This window comes from Parasteatoda tepidariorum, chromosome 4 (assembly GCF_982258835.1).
Source record: "Parasteatoda tepidariorum strain Cologne lab strain chromosome 4, Ptep-v5.0, whole genome shotgun sequence".
In the NCBI taxonomy this organism is placed as follows: domain Eukaryota; kingdom Metazoa; phylum Arthropoda; class Arachnida; order Araneae; family Theridiidae; genus Parasteatoda; species Parasteatoda tepidariorum.
The window spans coordinates 8702530-8728407 of NC_141758.1; the positions used below are offsets into that span (position 1 = coordinate 8702530).

At 28.7% G+C, this 25878-nt stretch overlaps 1 protein-coding gene across 2 annotated transcripts in view; it reads left to right on the plus strand.

Annotated features, from left to right (window-relative positions):
• The first annotated feature begins 240 nt into the window (after positions 1-240).
• LOC107439238 (transcription initiation factor TFIID subunit 4B) overlaps positions 241-25878 on the plus strand; it is a 43607-nt gene continuing 17969 nt past the window's right edge. The window contains exons 1-10 of one of the 2 annotated variants that reach the window (XM_087160600.1): positions 258-1406; positions 8983-9138; positions 10306-10383; positions 11286-11360; positions 13089-13169; positions 15758-15805; positions 19376-19495; positions 20298-20387; positions 22977-23090; positions 24074-24205. In XM_087160600.1, the coding sequence (XP_087016726.1) occupies positions 258-1406; positions 8983-9138; positions 10306-10383; positions 11286-11360; positions 13089-13169; positions 15758-15805; positions 19376-19495; positions 20298-20387; positions 22977-23090; positions 24074-24205 (2043 nt within the window). Of the gene's footprint in view, positions 1407-8982; positions 9139-10305; positions 10384-11285; positions 11361-13088; positions 13170-15757; positions 15806-19375; positions 19496-20297; positions 20388-22976; positions 23091-24073; positions 24206-25878 lie in introns of both variants that reach the window. The other variant, XM_087160601.1, reaches the window with a different exon arrangement.

The following is a 25878-nucleotide window of genomic DNA, read 5'->3' on the forward strand; positions in this document are numbered from 1 at the left end:
TGTATTGAATATTCAGTTTCTGAAATGTTAAAGATATTTTCACTATGAAATTTAGATATCATAATTGTTGTGGTGTATTAGTAATCAATTACTATATTAATATTATTGATTATCGACTCCTGTGATATTGTACGTATCACCTAGGGTCGACGTTGTCGGAAGAGTCGACGTGTTCTTCTGTTTACAAATTACTGTTGATAAGTAGGAAGGGCACACTGCGCATGCGCTGTTTTCTTTTTCAGTAGTGATGTAGGAAAATGGCGTCGACGAAGTCGCTGGAAGATATGTTGCTCTCTTCAGACATCGACGAGTCGGCGGTGAGTGCACTTGTCGGATCCCTGGAATCTCAGCTGTCATCATCAGATGCACACTATCCACGAAATGAATTATCAAACACAACTATCAACAATAATCACATAGCAAACGCATCTGTGCCTGACTGCAGTGCGAGATTGCCCGACGGACAAAAACATGGTGCACTTTTAGGTAGTTTATTAGAGCAAGGGAGTCAAAATACAAACAAAAGTATGACGAACTCTCAAATTGTTGGACTCAATGCTGTTCAATCACAAAATCTTTCGAATGCTGTTATAGTTTCACTACCAGGGGCCTTACCCGCGAGTGGCTATTTGACTCAGGTTAGTTCAACGCAACAGCCCTTGTTAAATTCATCGGTTGTCAGCAGGCATGTAAGTAATGCCGATATAAAGCTTGTTTATTCACCTCACACCACTGCTCCACAATTTTCTTCAGCGGCTACCTCATCTATCGTTACTTCGGGTGTTATTACAGCTAATCACATGTCTCGCAATAACTTCAAAATTTCTACTCTACATAATGGGAATTCAAACTTTAACACAGGACAGATCGCAACGTCCGGTGTGCCAGTTTTATCGGGGCCACAGACCAGTGCTGCGACTTTAAGCGCGATGCAGAATTTAGCAAATATTGCATCTCAACAACCTCGCTTACAGGTAATAAATCCAAGCGGGCAACAACATCAAATCCTGACTCAACAACAAATTAACGCTTTGAACACTAAAAGTGGTGGCGTACCGAGAAGCCCAGTAGACACCAAAGGTAAACAAATTCCAGTCACAAGGACAGACCAAAACTCTTCAAATGACCATAGACATTCTCCATCACTGTCCAATCATTACCAAGTACTGACTGGTGGACAGGCATCTGTGATTACTTCTAAACCTTCTCATATATCTAATCAACCTGTCAATGTAGTCACTGTGACAAATCCAAGTATGCTACCGCCTGGAGTTCAAATTCTCAATGTGAATTCCCCTAGATTTGGACCCAAAACATTGGCACCCAGAGGTTTGGTGCTAGGGAATCAGGTTCGAATTGCTCCTCAATTAATTCGACAGGGAACTCCACTGCAAGTACCCGGACAAGTAAGGCACACTTTTAGTCAATTGAATTATAATAAATTTATGTCCATAAAGTTTTTTTTTTTTTTGTATGGTAATGGTAAATCAAGATTTTTGGATATATTACAAATCCAAAGTAGTGTGCAAATCACCTTCTGCTTATTGATTCAAAAGTAAATTTTTAAGTGTTCATGAAATCTGTCAGTTTTATAACTATTTCATACAATTTAAAATACTGTTTACACTTTTTATTTTGATTTCAAAGATATAGTAAATTATAGATTTCTGTCCTGGTAAAATGAGCCAAAATTTGGTGACAACTGACCAGTGTGACCAATAAACTAAAGAAAATGAAAGTAACATTCATTAGAAACGCTGTTTGAAAAATGATGTCATAGTAAGAACTCTGATAAAAATAAAAGTTAATAAGAAAAGGTAAAGAAAAACAGAAAAAGAATTGTCCTTGATTCTTTAAATATAATTTTAACACTGAGTTTTTTTATGTTACTGGTTATCCGTCTTACCATATAGGAAAATAGTGAATAGAAATTTAGATGTATTAATTTTGATATGTTCAAAACTATGGCACTTAAACAATCTTTTAACCTGTTAGATCATGCACATATCTTCACAATGAAGAATATTTTTAGCCTAAACCTACTTAAATAAAATTTGTTAATTCTATTACAAAATTATTAATTTGTGGACCATATCGACAATGGAGAAGCAATGATCTATACTAGTATTAGAGTTGATAACTATTATTTTTCTTCAAAATTATAAGTTAAACTTTTTATACATACAGTACTCTTGATATTTCAAAGTTGAGGGAACGCTCATAGCTGCCAGCTCTACTGGATTTTGCCAGTTTCTCTTGGTCTACTCGTTTATTAAATTTCCTCTTGATTTTTGTACATTTCAGGAAATTCCCTAACATTGAGTAAGTTTCCTTAAAAAAGATTCCTATTGAGATTATTGCTTGCTTGAATATTTAAATAAATGTCACTAATACAATAATAATAAGCGAATTTTAAATAATAAATAAGCGAACCTTATCTAATTACTATTACTATTCAAAATTATGAATAACCATAATGGATAACATTTCAATATCATTTAATGTGAAATCATAACTGGAAAATATTGGCAGATTTTCTATTTTGATGACTGTAAAATTCCCTATGTGTAAAATATTTAGTATATTTTGCAACAATTATCATGACATTTATATTTTTTCGTAAAATCTACTGGATTTCTACCTGTGTTGGCAGCTATGAATGCTAAAAAAAATTCGAGATATTGAGTTTTTGAGGTAACAAGTTCAGAACTAAATATGATTTAAAAAGTATAGAAAATAAAAATATGACTCTAAAAAGTAGAGTCATGAGTCATGAAACATAAGAATAACTACCATTAAATGTGTATGTCATGATAGCTGACTATAAGCTCAAATACAACAATGATTATTTTATTTTTAAAAGCGAGACAAAAATAATTGTGCATTAAATAGAAAAGAATGGGTTTACAACAAACTTACATTGTGATTTTTGTGAAAAAATTTAACCAGTGAATTTAATTTTCTATTTCAAAATAGGGGGGGGGGGAATATTTTTTTGACGTAACAAGGTTTTCGAGATATTGAGAGCATACTGTATGTAGTTTTTTTTAGCAATGAATAAAATAGGTTTTTAAAATTTTATCAAATGATTCAGTCTTAGTCTAAAGAAATGCAAAAAAATAAATAAACAAAATATCTGTTACTTACTTGTTTTCTTATTGAGTAAGAAGGGTTTTTTGTATGAAATAAAATTTGAAGCTATATATGTCATTAAAACCGAATTCTAAATATATTAGCAGCATACTGCTATTCTGTCTGATATCAGTTCAGACCTGTTTTTAAGACGATAAATTACAATGCGAAATAAAAAAATTTTATAAATGGGCAATTCTTTAAAAACATGAAATTTCGACAAAAAAAAATTATTTTTCATCTTTAAAGTAATTACATTTTTTTGTATATTTAGTTAGTTACCTTTATTAATACCTTACAGACAATAGTGTGGTTGACATTTGCTCAAAAAAATAGAAATTCGCAAAATTTTGAATGCTTTGAAAATGACTAGATGTCAAGAAAACGTTCAATTCAAGTTATTAGGAAATTGTTCAACTTAATTGGGAAAAAAGTTGGAAAATTAATTTTAACCTTTTATATAAATAAGTTCCTACATAAATATTTTTAATTTAATTGCATAGTCGCTTTGGTAAATGTCCAAAATATATTCTAGGTTTAGTTAAATAAATTAATGCCATTGCCCAGTATGCACTACATCAATGTTTTTTTATATTGATTGTTCTCCTAATTTCTCCTCAACAGATATCAAAGTACCGAATTAATATTAAATCTGATATAGCAAATATTTCAGACATTCACCAAAGCGACTATGTGATTGTTGACATTCGCCAGTGAAAATGGAATTCTCTTGATTTTGTTCATTCACTTTAACATCTTCACCAAAAGCTACTTTTTTATCAGCATACAACTGCCCATACACCATTTGGTACACCCTTTCTATGGCTGGCTTATTTAAAATGCCAATGTACAGATGATACATCAGGCGGGGAGAAAAATTATTTTATTTCTATGTTGTGTTGACACTCCAAAATGTATTTTTTTCAAGTTTTCTCTCTGTGAAACATTACTTAAAATCTTCTTTATATGGGCCCAAATAGCACATGAGTCATATCTTAGAGATTCTGAACTTGTGGACTTTTCTGCTGATTTTTGATAAAATACCCTTGTGTGTATAGTAAATTGTGTTCTTGAAGACCCAAAACCTGTAGCTCTGATGCATATTTGATATTATAGTTCTCACTGACATCAATGTGAATTGAAACTGATGATGTGGAAAGTTCTTTTTATTTATGGATGAATTGAAATTGTCCTATTCCGGCATATTCATATGTTCAATCAATGTATTTTTTAATTTTAAGTGCATGTCCTCAATTCTTTCTTCTTGTATTTACCACTTATCACATTAGTTTCAGATTTTTTATTTCATTTTTGATACAGTATCATTTTGTCAGAATTAACTGTAATTTGTATTAAACTGTAATTTTTGACTTTCAAATTTTTTGAATTTTCTCAAAAAACAATCTTCTGTTGTAATTGTACAGCACATAGTGTGAAATATTTCATCACAATTCTGTTTTATTACTTTGACATAATGAAGTATCTTTACCAGGGTTGGCAAGTTTTTGACACAAGACAGTTTTTACCGTGGTTTTTACCGTCATGTCAAAAACCCCTCTGTCAAAACTGTCAAAAACCCAGAGTTTTGGTAAAACTATTTTTATTTGAGTTTAACTGCTTATAATTTAAAATTATTTCATTTTTGGGCAATAAAATTAGAAAAAAAAGTTGTTAAAAGATATTTAAGAACAGATTCTTGCATTTTTCCAACATGATTATATCAAAACATACTATTTGAAGTAAAATATTAGGATACTAAATAAAAAATTCAACATTTCCAAGCATCATTTTGTTTGGCATATTACATTACTGAAGAATGTCAAGATTGATTACTTTCATTCATAAAATCTTGCTTTGAGAAGCACATGTACACATAAAAAGAAAGCCTCATAAAATAAACTTTTTTTTTATCAATTTTTGCAATATTTTACACAGAATTGAGACATGAAAAAGCCTGGGAAATCCTTTTAGAGTTTCCTTGCAACATTGCAATAGCAATGTTGAAGGACTCATCCATACTAAACTCAGAAATCGACTGGGCAATGAAAAATGAGCAAAATTAGTCACTTGCTATCGTATGCTTCGGCACAGTGACCCCGACTACTGAACATGTAATTCTATTTGTAATTAAATTTCGTTTAATGTGCTTTTTAAAATAAATAAAAGTTTTTAACTTGACAAAATAGCAGTAATTCTTCTTGACTTAGAGTTTGTTAGTAGTTACAAGTTTTGAAAGTTTTGTTTAGCTTATTTCTAATATTTAAGAAATGCCACATTTTAAATTCTTTTTAGTTCTTGAATTTATTAATAGTTCCAAGCTTTTTTGTTTATTTCTAATAATTAAGAAGCGCAAAATTTTGAATCCTTTGCAAATCAAACTGTAATGAAAAAAGTAAGTATCACTATTCTCAATAAGTATATTACAATATTTCTGTATGAATGTATATCCTTCTATAAGAATACATGTATATAGTTTCAAAATCAATAGCAATCATTTACAACATTCATTTATGTGAATGTGAAAGGCAAATATGCCATAAATTAAGAAAACAGTAGGTTTTTACCACTGTCATGTCAAAAACCAGTTTTTGACGGCAAAAACCCAACCCTGATCTTTACTCACAAAATAACATTTTCATATTCAAATGCTTAAGCATGTATTACGGGCATCAATAATAGGCTGCACAATCCAGCATGGCTTGTATCTGGAAAAAGTACTGTAACTTATTGTATAGTATAAGTATGTTCTTTGTTAAATTGCTGATAGTAAGTATATAGTAAAGATTTTACTACTCTTTAGTTTTTTTTTTTTTTTTTTTTTTGCTTGTTAGTCTTATTAACAGTGACCATTTCTTTTCTTCCTGAGTGAGAATTTTCATCTTTCTCCAAAATATTCTTTACACCATCTTCAATTTTGAAACACTTTGAATTAATTTTTCTTTGGGAAATTAAATTTGACCTTATCTGATGTAAGCTTAGTGTTTCAGAAACATCTCTCTCAGCAATTTGGTATTTTTTAAAAATTTTGCCTCTTACAACTTTATCAAATAACTGTTTTTGTTTGTGAATTTTCGTTTCTTTACAATTTTCCTCGTATTGAGGAGTTTCTACAAATAATAATCTCTGTTTTACCTGATGTGTAATGCTACAAACTCCAATAACTTTTTTCATTCTTTTTCTTTGGAGTTTCTTCCTTCTTGTTGGAAATATTGTTTTTCAACTTGTAATATTGCTGTTAAGGTTTTTGCATTTTCTTTCTGCATTTATCAGTTTAATTGGTGTTTCTTTTAGCATTCTAAATGCTTTAGCTCTGTCTTTACAAGTTTTTTTTCTACCAGAAAGTGTTCTTTTATCTGTATGTGGGGTACATAAACTCTTAGAAAACTCTAATGTCCCTTATATTCCAGAAAAAGCATTTATTTTCTAGCTTGTCCTGTAGTTAGTAGTATTTTTTTTCTCTCTTTCACTCAACTTTGCGTTTGGCTTTACAGATTTTTCTTTCTTTTTTTTTAAAATCAAGTAGCTCTCTATCATTTTTAATTCTCTCATACCCTAACTTTTCGACTTCTCATTTTTTTGGTGTATGTATGTATGTAAGGTATGTATGTAGTCAGGGCGTATTCCGATATTCTCCTGCTTCAGATGCTGAAGAAGCACAGATGGTAGTACCCTTGCATGAAAGAGCGCAAATTTTAAAATTACACCATGACGCTCCAAGTGCTGGACACTACGGAGTAGAGGGTCTTGGCGAAGAATTATTTAATTTTTTATTTTTGTCATTTTCCTGGTAATTGTATTATTGTCCTGGCATTCCTAAGCCAAGATAATGACAATTTAACTTGACTTTAATTCAATATTTAGGCCTAGCACTTTTACTTAACAACAGGGTTTTAAGAGATCCTGCCCTATGTCTTAAAATAACTCAGTCAAAATTATATAGTTTGTTATAAATGATTCCAAGAAAACAGGAAAATGTCAATATAAAAATCTACTCACCTTTTAAAATTTCTTAAAATAAATTTTAACTCAGAAACTTGGTTCTCTATTCTTGCAAGCAGATATTCAGATAATTTTTTTTAATTATTTCGAAAAAATGCAATTACAGAGCATGTTAAGATAAAAAAAAATTCTTCGTTTTATAACATTATGCTTGCTTCATGTAATGGTAAAATGTAAATAAAAATAAGGTGCTTTTCTAAATTTTATTTTTCAGCTTATTTTTATAATTTATTTTATCTGTTATCAGTGTAAACCAATTTTTATTTTATGTGTGCAGTATGATTTTATTAATAATTATAATATTTTCCAAATATCATTCTTATATAAAAGGACAGAATTCAAAAATATAAATTCATAAGCTACATAATACTGCATATTTATAATCAATGCTTAAAGCTTCAATGAGTTAAAATTAATCTCAAAAGGTAGTTAACTCTAATTTATTATTAAACCATTAGTATTAAAACACACTATTTTATTGTATTGATGTATGCAGCCCAGTTGACATTTTTAGTCTTTATCATCATTCCATTATTTCCAAGTATTTTTTTTAAATTTAAAATGTAAATTACTCTACATTTTTCATTCCTTTCTTTCAGTAAAAAATTCAAATTTGTGCATTTACTCAATTGAAGAAGAAAAAAAAAGGAATAAATAGAAATACATGATCGTTTTATTAAGTAAATTAATGCAAATATTGTAAATTGAACAATGCTAATTAATGACATTAAATATTGATAAAGGACATTTTCATTTATACAGAGAAGGGGGAACTCACTCTTTTACAAGAATTTGAAGTGTTAAGTAGTGTTTAAGCATATTCATATTCAAAATCATCAGTAATTTTTTCCTTTATCATGTTAGCAGGTTTATGGAGGGAAAATTGATATTTTTTAATTGTTTGTTAAAAAAATTCAATTGATAGTTAGTTTTCGTGATTATATTTTATAATAGTTTAATTAATTTTAATTTAGGACGTAAAATATTATTTAACACTTTTTTGTTTTGTTTTTTTCTTTTCAAACTTGTCTGATAATGTCCGCATTGCTATGTATTAAAATATTTTAATTGTGAACAGTTAATTAACTATTCAACTAACTGTGTGTGATATTTAGTTGTAAATAAGTGTTACAATTTAGATTGCTTTTATATGAAGACGTGACATTAATCAAGCTATTAACATTAATCAAACCAAGTGTTTTTGAGGCATTTGGTTTTAGTATCTTCAATTAGAACTCTGCAGTATGTATAAAAACTGAGAATTATGCAAAATAACTGTTAAATTATGAAAAATTTATTTAACTGTTTATTTATTTAACTGTTTAATTTATTTAACTGTTAAATTATACTAAAATTTAAAAAAGAAGAAAAAAGATCGCCATTTAATAATAAGTACTGAATTATAGATCTAGAAAATTCTATTTGTTTTCTTTTGAACCTAGATAATATTTTAAATAATAAAATCAATATTAAAAAATAAATGTATTTAAGAATCGTATATATGCATAATATAAAGAATTCAAGTCCAGTGTTCGATGTAAGGCATTTAGCATCAATTATTTTTTAAAGTAATTTTTTTCTTTAGATTTTATGTGAATTTATTTAAAATTCAGTTATGTGTCTATGGAAATTTAAAAAAAAAAAAAGGATAAACTCTTTAAATTATTATTTTCTAATTTTGTTTTTTTATAAAACTTTCTTTCCACCATTTGTATGTTCAGTAAATTTATATGGTTATTATGAAACTTTTTAATGATGAATCATATATTTAATGGTGGCTTGTTGGTTTGTAAATTTTTAACAATAAAGCCTGAGCTTGTTTTTTAATTTTTTATTTATTTTTTTATTTAGGGTGCCATTGCTTTACCACCTGGTATGAGAAGTGCTATTGTTGTTCGAGCTGATGGTAGCCAGTACCACGTATTTAATGTTGCCGCTGGGCCACCTGGTTTACCAGCAGGATCAGCTAATTCTCCCAACACTACATATAGGTTGCAAACATTGGCGGTATGAATCTCCTCTTGTTTAAAGGAAATTTAATTGTTAAAATTTATCCGGATCACTACAGTATAGTATTTTTACCGTGTGTCATAAGATATCTCGTTATATTAAGTATGAGTTATATTTTCATTAAGGTCGACTCTGTTGAGGAAATAAGCCTACAAATTTCAAATATGTTTATTTTATTGTGTTTAAATGCATTTTTGGTCATGTAAAAATTATGAAATTTTTAAATGAATAGTTTTTTTTTTCCTGTTCATTGCAAATGTGATTTTAATCATGGTCTGTCAACTGATTGAAGTAAGTATCAAATCTATTTCTAGTTGTTATAATCAGTATTAAATACCAGAAGGTCACTCGTGAAAGAAAATGTCACTATGGTACTTTTTCAGTCATAAAGAAATGCAGCATCAATAGCGAAACAAAAAATTATCTAAAATTTTGTAGGATGGAAATATGAATTTAGTTTCTGCTATTAACTGAAGAGTCTATTAGATCTAGAAGATAATTCTTTAATTCAGTATTTCAAAAATTTGTAATTTATTGCTATATAGATGCTTTTAAAAATCTATGAAAGAGAAAATTTCTCCCTAATATAAAATTTGTTTGAATTTTTGGTTTAATTAGTTAATCACCAAAAAAATCAAATTTATTCTAGAATTTTATTATCATAATTTATAAATGTTATTAAAATAAAGGATTACTTCCATTTTCTATTACTTTTTATAAGTATGGTTTTAACAAAAATTATAATTAGTCATGGTAGTCATTTTATTTATTAGCGTATAATTCACACATGTCATAGAGTGCCCAAATATGACAATATCCCTAAAATTTTATTAGCTTTATCAATTTCTTTTAATTACAGAATATCTGTCATTTAATAATTGAATGGTCACATGTGGTCAAAATAATTATCAGCTGTTGCCAATGAACATTGTGAAATACAAATCAATTTAAACTAGTATCACATGTAAGAGAAACCTATTTGAAGATTTGTAATAATGGTTTATCTTCCATAAAACTGAAAATGTTAAGATTTTTATACAATTACAAAAAAAAAGTGCTATATCTGAAGTTTTTGGCTGTATATATTTTTAACAAAAAGATCTTGATACAATTATCCAATAGAAAATGAATTACAAAACATTAATAAAAATGTTACTTTTTTAGGGGCCTGTGATTAGAACTCTGTCACACCAGCAAGTGGTATCTGTTCCTGTTTCATCTGCTGGTGTTAAAACATTACAGGTTTGTTTTGATTTATTTTTTTTAGCCACCCTTTTGGTATTTTACTTATTTCACCATCAAGGTTCATTCTAGACCTTTAATGGGTGCAGAGTGCTGAAAATGGAAAAGAGTGCCCTTTAGAAAAAGGAGCTAGTTATTAAGATTCTCACTATTCAGGTTCTTAATTTTTTTTATTAAAAGATTCGTAATTTGCAATTAAGAACAGTTCAATCTGAAATAAAATGTAACTTGCAATAAATTCACACTATTAAAGTCATTCATGGTTTTAAAAACTGTTTCAAATGGTTTCCATGGTTATATCTGTGGAAAAAAGATTTTAAAAAATATATATATATTTACGTTCACATGAAAACACAAATTGAGCATATTAAAATTTATTACTTAAATGTGTGATTTTAAAATTGTTCAGCCTAATAATATATTTAAAATATTCAGATAAAAAATAAGAAAAGCTCTTTGTAAATAGCTGGAAACAATAAATAATTGTAATTACTGTTAAAGAGAAGAAAAAAAAACAGACAGAAAACATTATGGAATTGTAGCAAATAGAGAATTGATTGTTCAAGCTCTAAATTTACATTTTGCAATAACACCTTATTAAAAATATCAGAATTGAAAATATCCAATCGATATGACTGGAAATATTGTTGACAAAAGACAAGGATTTGTGCAGAAATCAGCACAAACAGATTAAATATATTGGAGTACATAATCAGAACCTGATATTCTTCATTGGTAGGTAGTTTAATTATAAATCTTATTTAAAGATCCTGCTAACTTCTAGAATGAACCTTGTCAAACTACCATGATTTTTTCTGTCCACCAAATACTCAATTAAAATTTATATTCATTTATTAATATTTGCATATTCGTTCCTTAATTATTTTGTTTAAAACTTACAGACTGGGTCTGGTACTATTGTTAGAACTTTGACTCCTCAGATGACAGTTGCATCACAAGCACTTTCTAAAAGTCCGGTAAATATCATTGAATGCATTTTTAAGTTGACATGAAAACTTATTTTTTATTCTGGTTTTCAAAATGATTTACTGTATATGATCTAATATAAGCTGGTCTATGCACAAACTAACAATACACCTTTTTTTTTTTGGAGAAAAAAAAATTATCCGAAATTCAAAACCCAAGCCAAAAAAGATAAGTATATAAGGCAAAAAAGGAGGAAAATTTTTTTTTCTTTTTTCAATTGCTTTTTTGAACTACTCAGCATAAAAGGTGATCCATTAAAAGTACTGCTGAAACTTTTTATTTTTTTCCTCTCAAACATTTTTATCTACCTGTTCAGATTAACATCATCAATAGTTCAACTTGGTTGAAAGCCAAAGTAAAGCAAGCACTAACAGTGAGAGCTATTTCAATTCTAATGTTATGCTCTTTCTATTCAATAGTTTTAATTGTTTGCTGTTTTATAAGGAAAAATGAATAGTATAAGAAAATCTCATTAAAAGAAATATTCCCATTCCACTGTTATTTATTGGCATTTAATTTTCAACTATTATTTTATGTATATATATGCTTTGCACAGACTGTTTCATGATATTTAGCAATTTATCTATCACGCGCAACAAGCTGGAAAGCATTTTGTTTTTCAGTAGTCTTGTTTCTCTTACTTTAATTTACTATAATTTCCAATAAATTCTCACCCTGTGGCTATTTTTTCTTTGTGTGCAATTGATTCTACGATTAATATGTTATGCTAATTGTAGTCACTACAGTTGAACCTTGATTCAGCTTTTCCATGTCTTTCATTTTCCTGTGTGCATCGCTTGCCCGTCACAAATGCGATCCTTATAATGTTATTAATGCTTGTCTAGATTGTTATAGAATTGTGCTAACAGATTCCTGTGTCAATTGTTCATAAATTATTCCAATATTTAAAAAAAAAAAAAATCAAGTTATTTCTTTTTCATTTATTTTTTGTTGAAGAAAAGTTGTAAATCGTGTTGTTAATAATACAGAAAAAGAGTATGGTATGGGTTGCAATTCAGGGAAAATGCCTCTAACATCATATTTGATATTAATGCATCAATTAATGAAAATATTGAAACTTAAGGTGTGATGTCGTATGAAAAAATAATTGCAGAAACTGGGAAAGTGCAAAATAATATGAGGATGGTGAAATGGAACCACAGCCAGTACAAATATTTCCTTAAGGATTCAAAAGTTATGAAACGTTGGGTGGGGAACTTTTTGTATTTGCACTAATTTACAATAATCAGTTAAATCAGATTACTAATTTACAAATTTCAAACATTTTTTTGTGTTGTGAATAAAAAATGATCAAACTATTATTTTTATGTATTTTAAATAAATAAATCTTTTTGCATCATAAATGTTTTTGGTGTTTTTTCAATTGAAAATTAAAAGACTTTTATTCTCATTATAAATTTGCTAGTTTTGAAGTGAATTTTCATGTAAAACTTTAACTTCTTTTTCCAGTCAGTATTTTTTTTTTTTTACCTTCATTGTATCTATTGTTTAAAATGATCGTCTCTTGAGAAACAATCGAGGTTCAACTGTATTTTTTTTTATTAGTTTTAAAACTACCTGTTATCAAAATAATGATTATTTTTTCTATAGAATTATCCAATGAATGGATTTACTTTTATAATAATTAAAATTATTTATATATCAAGTCAAAATGAAGTTTAGAAAATTGTTAAGGTTGACTTTACATTATATTTTAGTCTGTAGTGAGTACTGTTGTACAACAAACAACAACCAGTGTTTCTCGAACTACTTCAGCAAATACTCAATCAGCTGGTGCAGTAAGTATATATTTTGCTTTCATTTATATTTAAGTTACATTGTTTCTCAATTTTTAAAATACATTTTCTTTGGGAGGGCATGGGGAGATTAAGCAATTTTTTTCCCAATTTTTCATCTCTCAGGTTTCTTCTTTTTGAGATTGTAACTGTCAATTGAGAGACAAACAAACATTTGATTTCTTAAAAAAATCTTTTTCTTTCTTTTCTTTTTTTTGCTTAATAATGCCCTAAGTAATTTTTTATTTGTGGACTCCTTTTTAATATTTAAATTATTTATTCCTTTATTTGAATTAAAATGTAAAATACTTTCAAATTGTAAACAGATTTTTGTATTTATGTAAATTCTTATTATTTTCTTATGAGCCTGGTAGTGGGAAACCTCCTGCGCAGTAGTTTAATTTTGCCCTTTGACAAAAAGTTTTTATTTCTATATTATCAACTTTCAGGTTTTTTCTTCGTTTTTTAATATCTTTTTCTTTTTTATTCCTGTATTGTGCTTGGAGTGTCTTTAGTTTTAAACACTATGTTTAAAACACTTCTAAACTTAGAATTATCAAAAATGATTTTACTGAGCACCTTAGAACAAGCTTTAAAAAAAAATATATATATATTTCTTAATTTAACAGCATTTTATAAAATTTAAATTGGATTTCAACTAGGTTAACTATTGTTAAATACTGTTGATTTCCAAGTTCTGCTGTTTATCGTATACTCGTTACTTCATACATGTTAAATCAGGAGCATTTTTTTCGAATCAAAATCGAATACTGCTCTTAAGTTTCAGACAAAAAATATGAAAATAGCACTGCAGATTTATACCATAAATTCTGCTACCATGCTTATGAGATTTTAAAAATGTTGAGCTAATTTAGTGTGAGAATATTTGTGTTTATTTGTAAGCTTAGTTTGTTTATGAAATTGTCTTTAGGTCTGTCTGCTTGATAATTTTGAATCTTGAGCATTTAGTAGTCTCCATCTTCAATTTTTTTTTACTCATTGAACAGATTAATTTATAATATATTTAAAAGAAATTTGCTTGGTTAATCTGTATTTACTGAAATACTTAAAACACCACTTTTACATTTTAAACCATACATACTGGTAAAATTGAACTTTCTATAAAAAAAAATTTTCTTCATGTCTTTAAGATAATACTGTTGTAAATTTTTATTAAAATTTCCTAAACAATTAAATCAAAAAAGTCATAATTAGTATTATACGGTCAATCATTCTCTTGTCATCTATCTTCCCTTAACATAAAATTTTCGTTTTATAAATTTGATGTTTTTGACGAATTACGATTTGATGTATTGAGGAATTTAATTTTTCCTTTTATATGAAGTAAGTTAAAAAATTTAATAAAACATTTTTGTTTTAAAAAATAAACACACATCTAAAATGACGGATAATATATAATCATTTTCAAAAATTTGTTGAAATGTTTATTGACTATCTTGTATTTTACATGTCTTGCACAATAAAATAGTAATCGAAAATTTTTATACGAAATTCAAATTTTGTACAAGTTCATATGCCAACTGCATTCATAGCAGGGGTCAGGGAGAACAGGGAAAATGTCAGGAAAAGTTGCAATTTTTTACAAAATACCTGGAAAATTCCTATATCATACCTGGAAAATAACCAATTTTAGAATTATCAGTAACAGTAATCAGTTATCGAGATTCGAGTTAAATGATTCTAACATCTACTATATTTATTATATAAAATTCTACTTTTTAGTGAAACTTACCCTTGTTTCCATTCTCATTGTATTATATGTTTTTACTCAGAAAATATAGTATTTGGCATGACAAATAAAAAAAAGTTTTCAGGTGAAAAATTGCATGGTATAAATAAAATATGGTACGGATTTTCATTGATATTTACCAGATATACCTGGAAAAATCGGGGAATTTTTTTCTGAAATTGAGTGGGAACCCTGTCATAGTTTTTGTATAATTCCTAAAATTCTGATGAGCATTAAATAACTCAAATTACAATTTTTAAAACTTAAAGAAGAGAAATTACTTGATCTCTCTGGTATAAAGTTTAGACTTCTGTTAGGAAACTGCATTTTTTTTTTCCTTCCTATTCGTGCCCTGAATCAAATTATGCTTCTGGGCACCTCTTTTCGTCTTTGTAAATCTTACACTAGCTATAAAGGCAGTGTGGTTAAAGTATTGATCTATCATTGTCTAAGACTTAGGGTTTTTCACCCTGTAACAACTTGGAGCCTACCTTGGTTCAAGTAGCTTGTCTGGGTAGTCAAGGTGGTCAGTGCAAAATGATCCATGACCCATTTGACTGACAACAGGCTATTTGAAGAGTGCTTTTTTAAATTCTAGCATTTCTGCTGATAAAAATTATGGATAATGTGCAATGATTGATCAACTTCTCAAGTGTAGTCCATAACCTTGAACCATCCTAATTTTCTTTTTAAAAAAGAAGTTAAACGGGTAGAAAATATTTAAACTCTTTCTTAATTTATTGTTTTATTTACTTAAATGTGCATATCTTTGTAATAATTGGTTTTATCGATTGTGACGTATCAAATAGTCCTTTGTTTCATTAATTTTTGTTTTTGAAAGGATTTCTGTTATTCTGGCTACAATCGTGACCACTACGATGCTTATAGGGTAAGTTATTAAATGATTGGAACAACAAAAAACAAAAGAAACAAAAAAAAAATACTATCTGCACATACCACTTTGATTCCATCTCTATGTGCTCTCCTATTTTGGGTGTGTGTTTGTTGGTTTGTGGCAGTGCCTCTTGTTATCACTGCTTTCATTGTCCCATCTATTCCCTCCCCTAGCTGCTTTAAATTGCTGTTTGCTTTCTTTGAACTGTCATAAAGCTTTTTGTTGTTGAAAGCTTCAAAGAATGGTGCCAATAATGTAATTGTTGCTTTTCCTCAAATCCTGTGGCATCCATCATGGATGTTTTTGTTTTGAATGCTTTATCAGTTTAAGAAGCCTTTGAAAGTCTTTATAACTTGCAAAACCTGAGCAATATTAAGTTGTTTTTTCTCTTCTCCTGAATATCTTGTTAAAGGCATTAGTCTATTTTAACATTGTTTTTATTCAAGTTTTGAAAGCATAACTTGTAGTTAAACATTTTAATAAATGTTTTATGAATATTTTCTTTTTACCCTTTGAGGTTCATTTTTTACAAAAGATTTTTTTCTCCCTGCACGATTATTTTTTAAACTAAAATGGTATGTTTTAAAAGTAGATAGAAACCACTTAAAAGCCAATTTTACCTATTGCATTACTAATGCAATCTGTCTGACGCAAGATAGCCTTGCTTCATGTCTCTTTACTTGGAATATGTCATAGGAAAAAGAAAGAAGAAAAGAATCTTTACAAAAGTTTCTAAATTCCCGTTTAAAAAAAAAAAAAAAAAAAAAGGAAATCAATGATTAAAAAAAAAAAATTCTATTTTTTCTACTCTGCCTTGTGTTTGCTATGTTTTGCTTGAGATAAGCTGTGAGCTCTAAGCACTTGTACAGGGAAAAATAATTTTAATTTGCATAATAAATGAAGCATCAGAATGTGATTATATTATCAAATGTGATTTTTTAAAAAATTTTTATCTGAATAAGGAATAAGAAAAAAATGAGTAAGCATGAAAATATGGGATTACTATTTAAATATTTTAAAACTAAAAAGTGAAAGTAACAGTTAGTCAAAATTCCGACAGGGCTAAGTTTTAAGTAGACCCTATTAGATTCAAGTTGTGGGTTGATTCTAAAATGCCTGTCCTGAGAGGTAAGTTCTATTTTGCTTTACTGCCACCTCAGCAGTTGTGGCATGGATCAGTGCATGTGCACACGTGTCTCTGACTGATAGTCTGTCTCCTGACTCCATTACAGCCAGATTGTGTTTTGTTTACATGTTAAAAATGGTGCGTAGCATTTTTAAAAAGTGCTTGAAGATGCTTATTTTTGATAAAAGCCCTTAAAAGTGCTTTTTTTTATTGGGTGTTTTTAAAAAAGTGCTTAATTTTCCCTTTTCGAAAATGAGATTTTTTTATTTTGCCATGCCGATTTTTGCCACAGATTATAAGCATGGTTTTCACATTGTTCTCTACAACATTTTCATAATTCATTCAAACACAATGCATTTCAGCATACTGCCATCACATATGAACGTGCCAATTATTTGACATGTTTGAGGAAATACTTGCGGATCCGCATGTCTGTATATTGAACTGGATGTGGTTAGATACTTGCACTGTCACATGCAACTCTGTTGCATTTTGCGAGATGTTCTCAATTTCAGGATTTAATTTTCCACCCTCTAAAATCGAACCGAAGAATCACTCTCTCTTTTTATGCTTCCTAATATGAGCAAGAAAAGAGTTAAAGAAATTTTTTCTTGAACTAGTCAGGAACTAGTTATTATTCTATTACTCTTTTCAGAAACTAGTTATTTTATCATGATCATGAAATTTCCGTGAGAATTATTTTGCATTTCGTTAGTCTATATAGTGCTTAAAAATACTTTTTTTAGTGCTTAAAAGGTGTTTTTTTGTTGTTGCTAGATTTGGCTACGCACCCTGTTATAGTAAGTGTTCAAAATATATAAGTCTATTACTGATCCCGCAACTGTAAAGTGCATCCTGTGATCCGGTTTTTGTTAGCAAGGAATGGAGCCCATTTTAATTCTTTCTGTCGAGACTGTCTTTGTTGTGAATCAGTTTGTGCCCTATTGCTTCTTCATGCTTTTGCTACACATGCTTAAGTTTTTTGTGTTAATTGAAGTATTGTATGTCTTAGGCTAAACATTTTGTTAAAAAATTTGATTGCATCAAACCCTAATTTCTATATTAATGTATCCTATCATTACTATAATGTATGCAATAAATATTCACACAATACAGTTTTTATTTTCAGCTTTGCTTTGTTGTTTCTTAATTGACTGATGTATGTTACAGATTTTTCAGATTATTCTACAATAATTCATATTGGTGTGTTTGAGTCTTAACGAAAAAGTTTATTGAGCTATTTTCGTATTCACAATTCTTGATTACTTTTCTAATTTTTTCTTAGAAATTTCTGGAGACTACAATTTTTTTGCTATTTCCTCTCTTTCCTTTTTCATCAAAAATATAGAAATTCCCTAGCAAACAAAAAAATAAAACAAATTCCATAACAAAATTGTTTTTTTTTTTATAATATATAAGACTAATGTGTTATAACCATTTTTTTAATTAATGTATGCATTAATAAATTCTTATTATAAATGTTTAATGTAGTGATTTTTATTAGCGTTTAGAAACAAGGAAATTTTTTTAATGAAAAGTAACATTTAAAAAAAGCACCTTCATTTTAAACTGAAGAGTTTACTGAAATGAGCTTTTGTTAATTAGTTATCGGAAGTTTAATGTTAATGGTATATTTTCTGAAGGAAAAAAAAATTCATTATTTTGAAAATTTGAATTGAAAGCCTCTTTAATTTCCTAAAGTAATATATTAGTTTATTTTCCCCTTTCTGTTATCCCCCCCCCCCGATTCTTACTAGGCTAGCCATTTTAGTACAAGATCTGAGACAGATTTTTGTCTGGTAACCTGCTAACGAGATATTTTCCTAAAGAGATATTTTCCTTCATATAAAATTATTTTAAAGTAAATTTATAGAAAATTTCATATGGCAGTTATTTTTAACGAAAACTACCTTCTATTTCCCTATTGACATAGTTAGTTTATTCTTTTGCAAATTTTGATGCTCTCAATTTTTTTTCTTGTCTTGTTTGTACATTCTAAAACTTATCTCTTTTGTAAAAAAAACAGAGGTGCCTTGTCGAATTTTTCGATATTCAATAGGCATCTCTTCTTTTTCTCCCTATTTTTTTCTGTAATTTTTTTCTTTTCAATTTATTTCAAATTTAGATTCTGAATTCTTAGAAGAGGTTATCCTCCTATTCAAAGTGAAGTATAAATGACTTAAACTTAATTTGTCATTATCCTGTAAAGATTGCATTCAGGCTTAAAAAAGTACTACCAGATTTGGGCTTTTCTTGCTAGTGCAAAATTTCTTATAATACACTACTATTATTCAAACTAAAACTACTGTGATTTAAATTATTATTTTAAAAAAATCTGGTATTTTTTTTCATTAAAGCTGCTTTTTTTTAGCTGTTATAAAAATCTTTGTTGCTCTTTGAAAAAGAATAGCATGTTTTATTTATTTGTTTTTTTACAGATGTCTCCAAACACTATCAAGAAGAAATGCCAAAATTTTTTGAGCACACTCATCAGATTAGCCGGTGATGAAACAACGAAAACTGCCTCCAACGTCAAGAAACTCATACAAAATCTGATTGTTAGTATTCATTCCTAATTAAATGTTTCATTTTATCAGTTCTTTCATGACAAATGCATTGCATTTTTCTTTTGAGTTACTGTCACGGTTACAAAAAAAAATTAATAGATATAATTTAGAGAGTAATTTAACCCTACCCTAAAACCCTAACCCGAAAGACCTATTTTCTGCGCTTGTCGTAGGGATATGGAACTTTCAACTGTATTTACAAAAGTCTTATCTTAAGTGTAAAAGAAGCAAAACAAATTAATAGTGTTAGAGAACTAACAATTTTTAAAACATGGAATATTTTTAATCCTGTTAAATTTCAGAAGATTAAAACTCCACATCAAAATGCATATTGTTCAACTCTAATTAATATCGATTTTAATTTAGTGTTATTAACAATGTCAACTAATCATAGGTGAATGTAATGTGAAATATATATCAATGTGAAATATCATCAGCAAGTTTTTCTTTATTTAGACAAAGCTTAAAATGTGTGTTTAAGAAATAATTGGTAAAAGTGATTGACTTTGAATTGATCTCATGAAGAATGTTTTTTAAAACCAAGTACAATCAATACAAAGCAAAAGTCCTGTACTCCAGGATTGGCAAAAGCAGGTATATCACAGATGTTACTTTTCAGGCATCTCTTTGTATTTAGTACACTAACCAATAAAGTGGTTATAAAAGAAACTAATTCCTACAATGTCTTCATGCTGCATTAATTTTCTTAAATGCAAATTTTAAGCTGTGCTCATTATCTTAAACATGCATTTTGAGTTACATTAGAGTAACTAAACATGAATTAATTTTTTAGGATGGCACTATTGAACCTGAGGAATTTTCTACTCAACTGCAAAAAGAGTTGCATTCAAACCATCAGCCTTATTTAATCCACTTTCTCAAGGTAACATTTCTTTCACACTTTTTTATGTTATCTGATAACCCATTTTTTTCATTTTATTTTCTAAATTCTAATTCTAAGAATCCTGCGGTGGACTGATCGTTAAGTCACGGTTCCAATTACTTCACCTTTAACAATTACTTTAAACTTTCCACCGCGAAAAAAACGAATTTATAAATTCTTTGTTCATAACACGATGAGAAATGACTTCCTTGCTTTGCAATTCATTTAAGTTATTATGAAGCATTAAATCTACATAAAATTTTGACTTTGATACGTAAAAGTGCTGGTTTTAATAGGAACAGGCAATCAGTTCATAATGTCTGTTGTCCCGCAATGGACTGATCGTTAAGATCACCGAAATCAAGCATCACTGGCTGCGGGTGGGTGACCACTTGGATCAGTCTGCTTAGGGACCAGGGGTGTGTGGTATTGGTCCTCGTTAAATTGTTCTACCGTAAAGTGCTAGACTTTGCTTGCAGGTTGTCGGGCCACTGAAGCGGGGGTGCCTTCAGAGGATCAAAATTGTGATGGCATGTCTTCGGATCATCCTCAGGGATGTTTCACAGACCGTCACCAATAGCCCATTGTGCAGCTTCTAGTGCAGCGTCAATGAACTACAACTAAGAATCGACGCACATGGGTGCCACTCTTCAGTCCTGGGGACTGAAATCAGTCTTGAGAAAAATCAATGGATTAATAATTTCTGTTAAATTAAATTTTCTTTTTTTTTTTCTTCCTTAGAAATTTAAAAAAATTTTTGGTCAAAATAAAAAAATAATATATCTTATGAAAATATATGATTTGGTAATGATGTCAGGACTTTTATTTATCTTCTTTTTATCAGCTTCACTAAATCTTATTCTTAAAGTCTTGACTAACGGGATTGATTGAACTTCATCTACTTATGTAATTAAATTTGCACTATTGCTGAATCTAAACCTCCACCATAACCTATTGTCATGCTGGCCAAAGTTAAATCAAGATTATTTTTTTAAAAAAGAAGTTATAGTGATAGAACAAAACATACGTAACAGTGAAATGAAAAATAGAGATATGAATGGTTTCAGGTTATTCAGTAATAGTTGTTAAAAAATATGCAAGGTTGGCTGTTATTTTCGTTTTGTTTGCTAAAAAATCATAAAATAAAGAAAAAAATTTAGAAAAGATAATCAAATGATTGATTTGATGAATGTAGGCTAATATCAAGGAAAGGTAAATTTTGGTGTCAGTGAGCTATAAATCTCTAAAAGTTTGGTAAACAACGCTAGATAGTATTATTTGGTCAAAAAATAAGTTCTGTCTTGAAATTTTTTTAGAGTGGCACCCCTGTCGACACATAGTCTTGCTTTAATTTAAGATTAATTTGCAATTTTTTTTTCAATGTAGTGTTGAGTATTTTCGTATGGAAAATGTACTCAAATATTGTATTTTGATTTTTTTAAACTTAACCATACCATTTTCAAGATAACAATAAAATTTCTGAGAAAGCAAAATTTCTAGACAAACATTCCTTAACAACCACGGTTCGCCAAGGTGGGCCCAGCCCTGAAAAAGCCAGTGCAGTGCTTTTATAAATCCTACTTAAACGATCTTATTACCCACCAATTTTTTTTTCTTCACATCTCATCATTTCCAAACAATTTTCTTCATATAATTAAATTATTGATTGAATATAAATACATATAGTAGATATAGATTATTCCTGATATGTTCATTCATGCATAATTATCAATTAAAAGTAATATTTCTCTATGTCTTTTAAAATTGTAAATTATGTACTTGGAATAAAGAATAAACACTTAACAACAAAGAAAACTATTCGTGCATTTAAGAATAGAGATTAATGTACCAAATGCTACAAAAAGTTGTGCAGTTCATTCCATGAATATATACAATGCTTCTTGAAATTCCATTCATTCCTTTTAAACCAAATTGCAGGTTTATTTGTAATTTAATGTTAATCGCGTAGCATATTAAGCTTTTTATTTTACGAATGATTTCAGTAACTTCATTATGCAATTCATTATACATATAGAACGCAGAAAAGAAAGACTGACATAATTATCCTCATAACCTTTTCTTTTGTCAATCCTTTTGATAATAATCAAGTAATATTTTTTTAGTTCATCCTATATCTTGTTCTTATATTTAGTATATATAATTTTGCATTTAGAGTATTTAAATTTTAAAAAAATTAAAAAATAAGAACTTGTCTCTGGGTAAAATTGGGTCTTTTAATGAAGAAACGCATTTGGGCTGTGTTTTTCTTAAAAACCTACTTTTCTGCAAACCCTGAACAATCTCTTTTAAAAAGACAGTAAAGCTAAAATAAGATAAGACTATTATTTGCCTCTTAACATTAGAGAGCCACGCGAGAATTCAGTGTACATTTATTGGTATAGTCATTAAAAAAGTTTTGGTAGAAATCTCAAAAAAAAGAAACCTCAGATTTTTCTAAATTAGTTAGGCTTCAGTGTTTTCCATATGCTATGCTGCCTATTTTATTATACTTTTATGTGAAAGGATTTAATGGTAATGCTATCCATATTAATCTGCTTTTTTTTTTTTTTTTTTTTTTTTTTACTACAGAAAAGTTTGCCCCACGTGCGGCAGGCTCTTATGAGTGGGGAGATGCAAATTGAAGGAATACGCCCTCCTCCATTGCCTGCTTCTATGCAGCCCGTTGTTGTGCCTTCTACGCAGGTAAAGATTCATGCTTTTAGTGCTTTTTAAATAAAAGCAATAGTGTAATGAATAATTAATTTTTGATTGTGTTAAATCTTATAACTAAGTTATCAAATTGTCCTTCCTATCAGGATAACAATTATTGACTTATTAACTTTGATTAATAAACAGAAAGAAAAAAACATGTAAGATTTCTCACTTTTAAATTTCTGTTACAAAATGTTTTTAAAAAATTTTACACTTTAGATTTTAGATTTTGTTACTTTGAATGATACTAAATGTTGTTAAGTCACAATATCCTGTCTGCTGGTCACACGAATATTTTCCTGTCCCCAAATTTTGCCAACTTAACCTTTTATTTGTCAAGCTATTTTGATGATTTGGGTACTTAAATTGTCAACTTTTTTTGTATCAAAATTCAATTGTTTAGTACAAAATAAAGTATACTTAGTAGTTAAAAATTGATATTTTGAATGACATGCATAAAATTTTAAGGTTTTGTTGCTACAGCCTATTCGCTTGATTTGACTGACACTCACCATGGCAGAGGTAAAGTTCGCTTCTAGTGGTGCATTATTTTCTAAAAATTAAAAATAAATTTGTTTATTTTCTAAAAAAATAAAGCATCTATTTAATGTTTTGAGGAATTAGAAGCCATTTTGTGACCAAAAAATTTTACGCGCTATGAACATAAACTAGTCTCCTTTAAAACCTTCAGTAAAATGCTGCCATCTATTGTTCTAAATTGCATCTAAATTAACTTTCCTGAGATAGATTCTGATTTGACAGAGAGATGAAGCCGAAATAAACTTGTCCCAATATATATTCGAATATAACAATGCAATGCAATAAAAGAAAATTTAAGAAATCAATGTTTTCTGTTTGAAAAAATTATCATATTTAACAAAACACGAATTGTAGAGAGTCTTAGGTATAATATTTTGTAATGCATGATGAATGGTTAACTTGTATTGTGTAATGATGTTTGAATAATTTTTCAGATGTCTAACCTGAGATCTCCTCTCACCCCTTCTTCTACCCGTAGTGTTGTTACTAACATGGCTGCAAGTGCCTTAACTGCTCAACTCTCACAGCCTCCTGGAAGTACCCTACTAACTCAGAGACTCATATCTGTAAGCCACTTTCAGACAACAAAAATAATTTTTTTTTTTTTTTTTTTTTTTTTTTTTGGAAAAAAAAATATTACATGGGTGATAACTTGTCTTGATTTTTTTTTAATTGGATATGTGCAAGTGGCATAGTGTGGTTTTAACAATCCTAATTGGTTGTTGAAACATGACATTTGCAACCGCTCTTTTTCTATTCTGTTTCGAGTAAGCCAAGCCCGTCGGGTGTCAATTCTCCTTAGTGAAACGTTCTATGTTCTTCACCGAGATTCTTTCAAAAAGATTTCAATTCTTTTGCTATATATTTCTTAATTAATACAAAGACAGGCATGAAGTCACGTAGAATATAAACAAACTGATTGTGCATTAAAGTTGCCAGGTACATAAAGCAACAATATATCACATTATAAAACACATATTATGTGTTAATATATAAACAATAGTAAATCTGAGTCAAATAGAAGACGCAGATGAGAAAAAAAATATATTTCAACATATTTGATGTGCAATATGGCGCTGTATTTAATTAATATCACATTAATTAACATTCTAATTTATGTGGAGAAACTTAGCTCGACTTTAACACCCCATTTTGTTTATAAACGATCAGTCTGTGCTGACGTGATAGTTCACATGTGTGATCTTCATTTTGAAGTGCAAATACCCAATTGATAATTTTTTTCTACTGAAATTTTGTAAATAATTTTTATTAAAAAAATATATAGGAGATGTAATGCGAAATTGACCATTGGACAACTCAATGCCACAAATGGCAATTAAATAATTGTCTGCTGATCTCTGCACGGTCGCAACATTTTCCTGGAAAAATTAACCCATGTGCATTGTAATTTATTGAATAAGTATGGAATTGTTATGATTACTTTAAAATACAGTTGAATCTTCTTAATGCGAAATCTGTAATTATTATTTATGTTAAAAAACTGAATTTAGTTTTATCCGATACATCATGAAAAAAATTTATGTATTATTAATACATGTTATGTACTACATTAATGTATGCAAACAATACTATTATGAAACAAATTAAAATAAGCTCAAAAGTGTTAACTACTTTACTAAACTATTTTATTTATTTGCCCATCTGTTACTTCTAGCAAAGGAAGAAAATAGAAATAGCATTTCTGAAAATGAATGAGTTTGACTTTATTCACATTATTATCATGTGTGCTGTTTTCAGTTTTCTTTCTTTCATGATAAGCAATAATCAGCTTCAAAATTTCATGTTAAGCATGTAAAATACAATAATAATTGATTGCTGACTCACAGAACCAAACGTGTGTTTCATGTAATGCGATATTCCACGTCAAGCGGTTTTGGCAATAAAGAGGCTCGACTGTATTTTGAAAATTACTTTATTTCATGCTTGTTTCTTAAAATTGTCCATTATTTTAGAGATGAATCTTGTCACATTGATTATATTATTATGAAATATTTTTAAAGAAATGTTGCAGTGATAATATCAACAGTTTTTTAATTATTTAAATTTGTGATTAAACTATCACATCTTTTTTAAAAAAAAGGGTTCGACTATTATGAATGTTATAACTAGCCCTTGGTCAGTATCAAAATTTCCTAATTTTGCCTTATAGTTGATGATAGATATTCAATTCATAATTGACAATTTCATAAACTACTCAAATTGTGTAAATAATGAAATC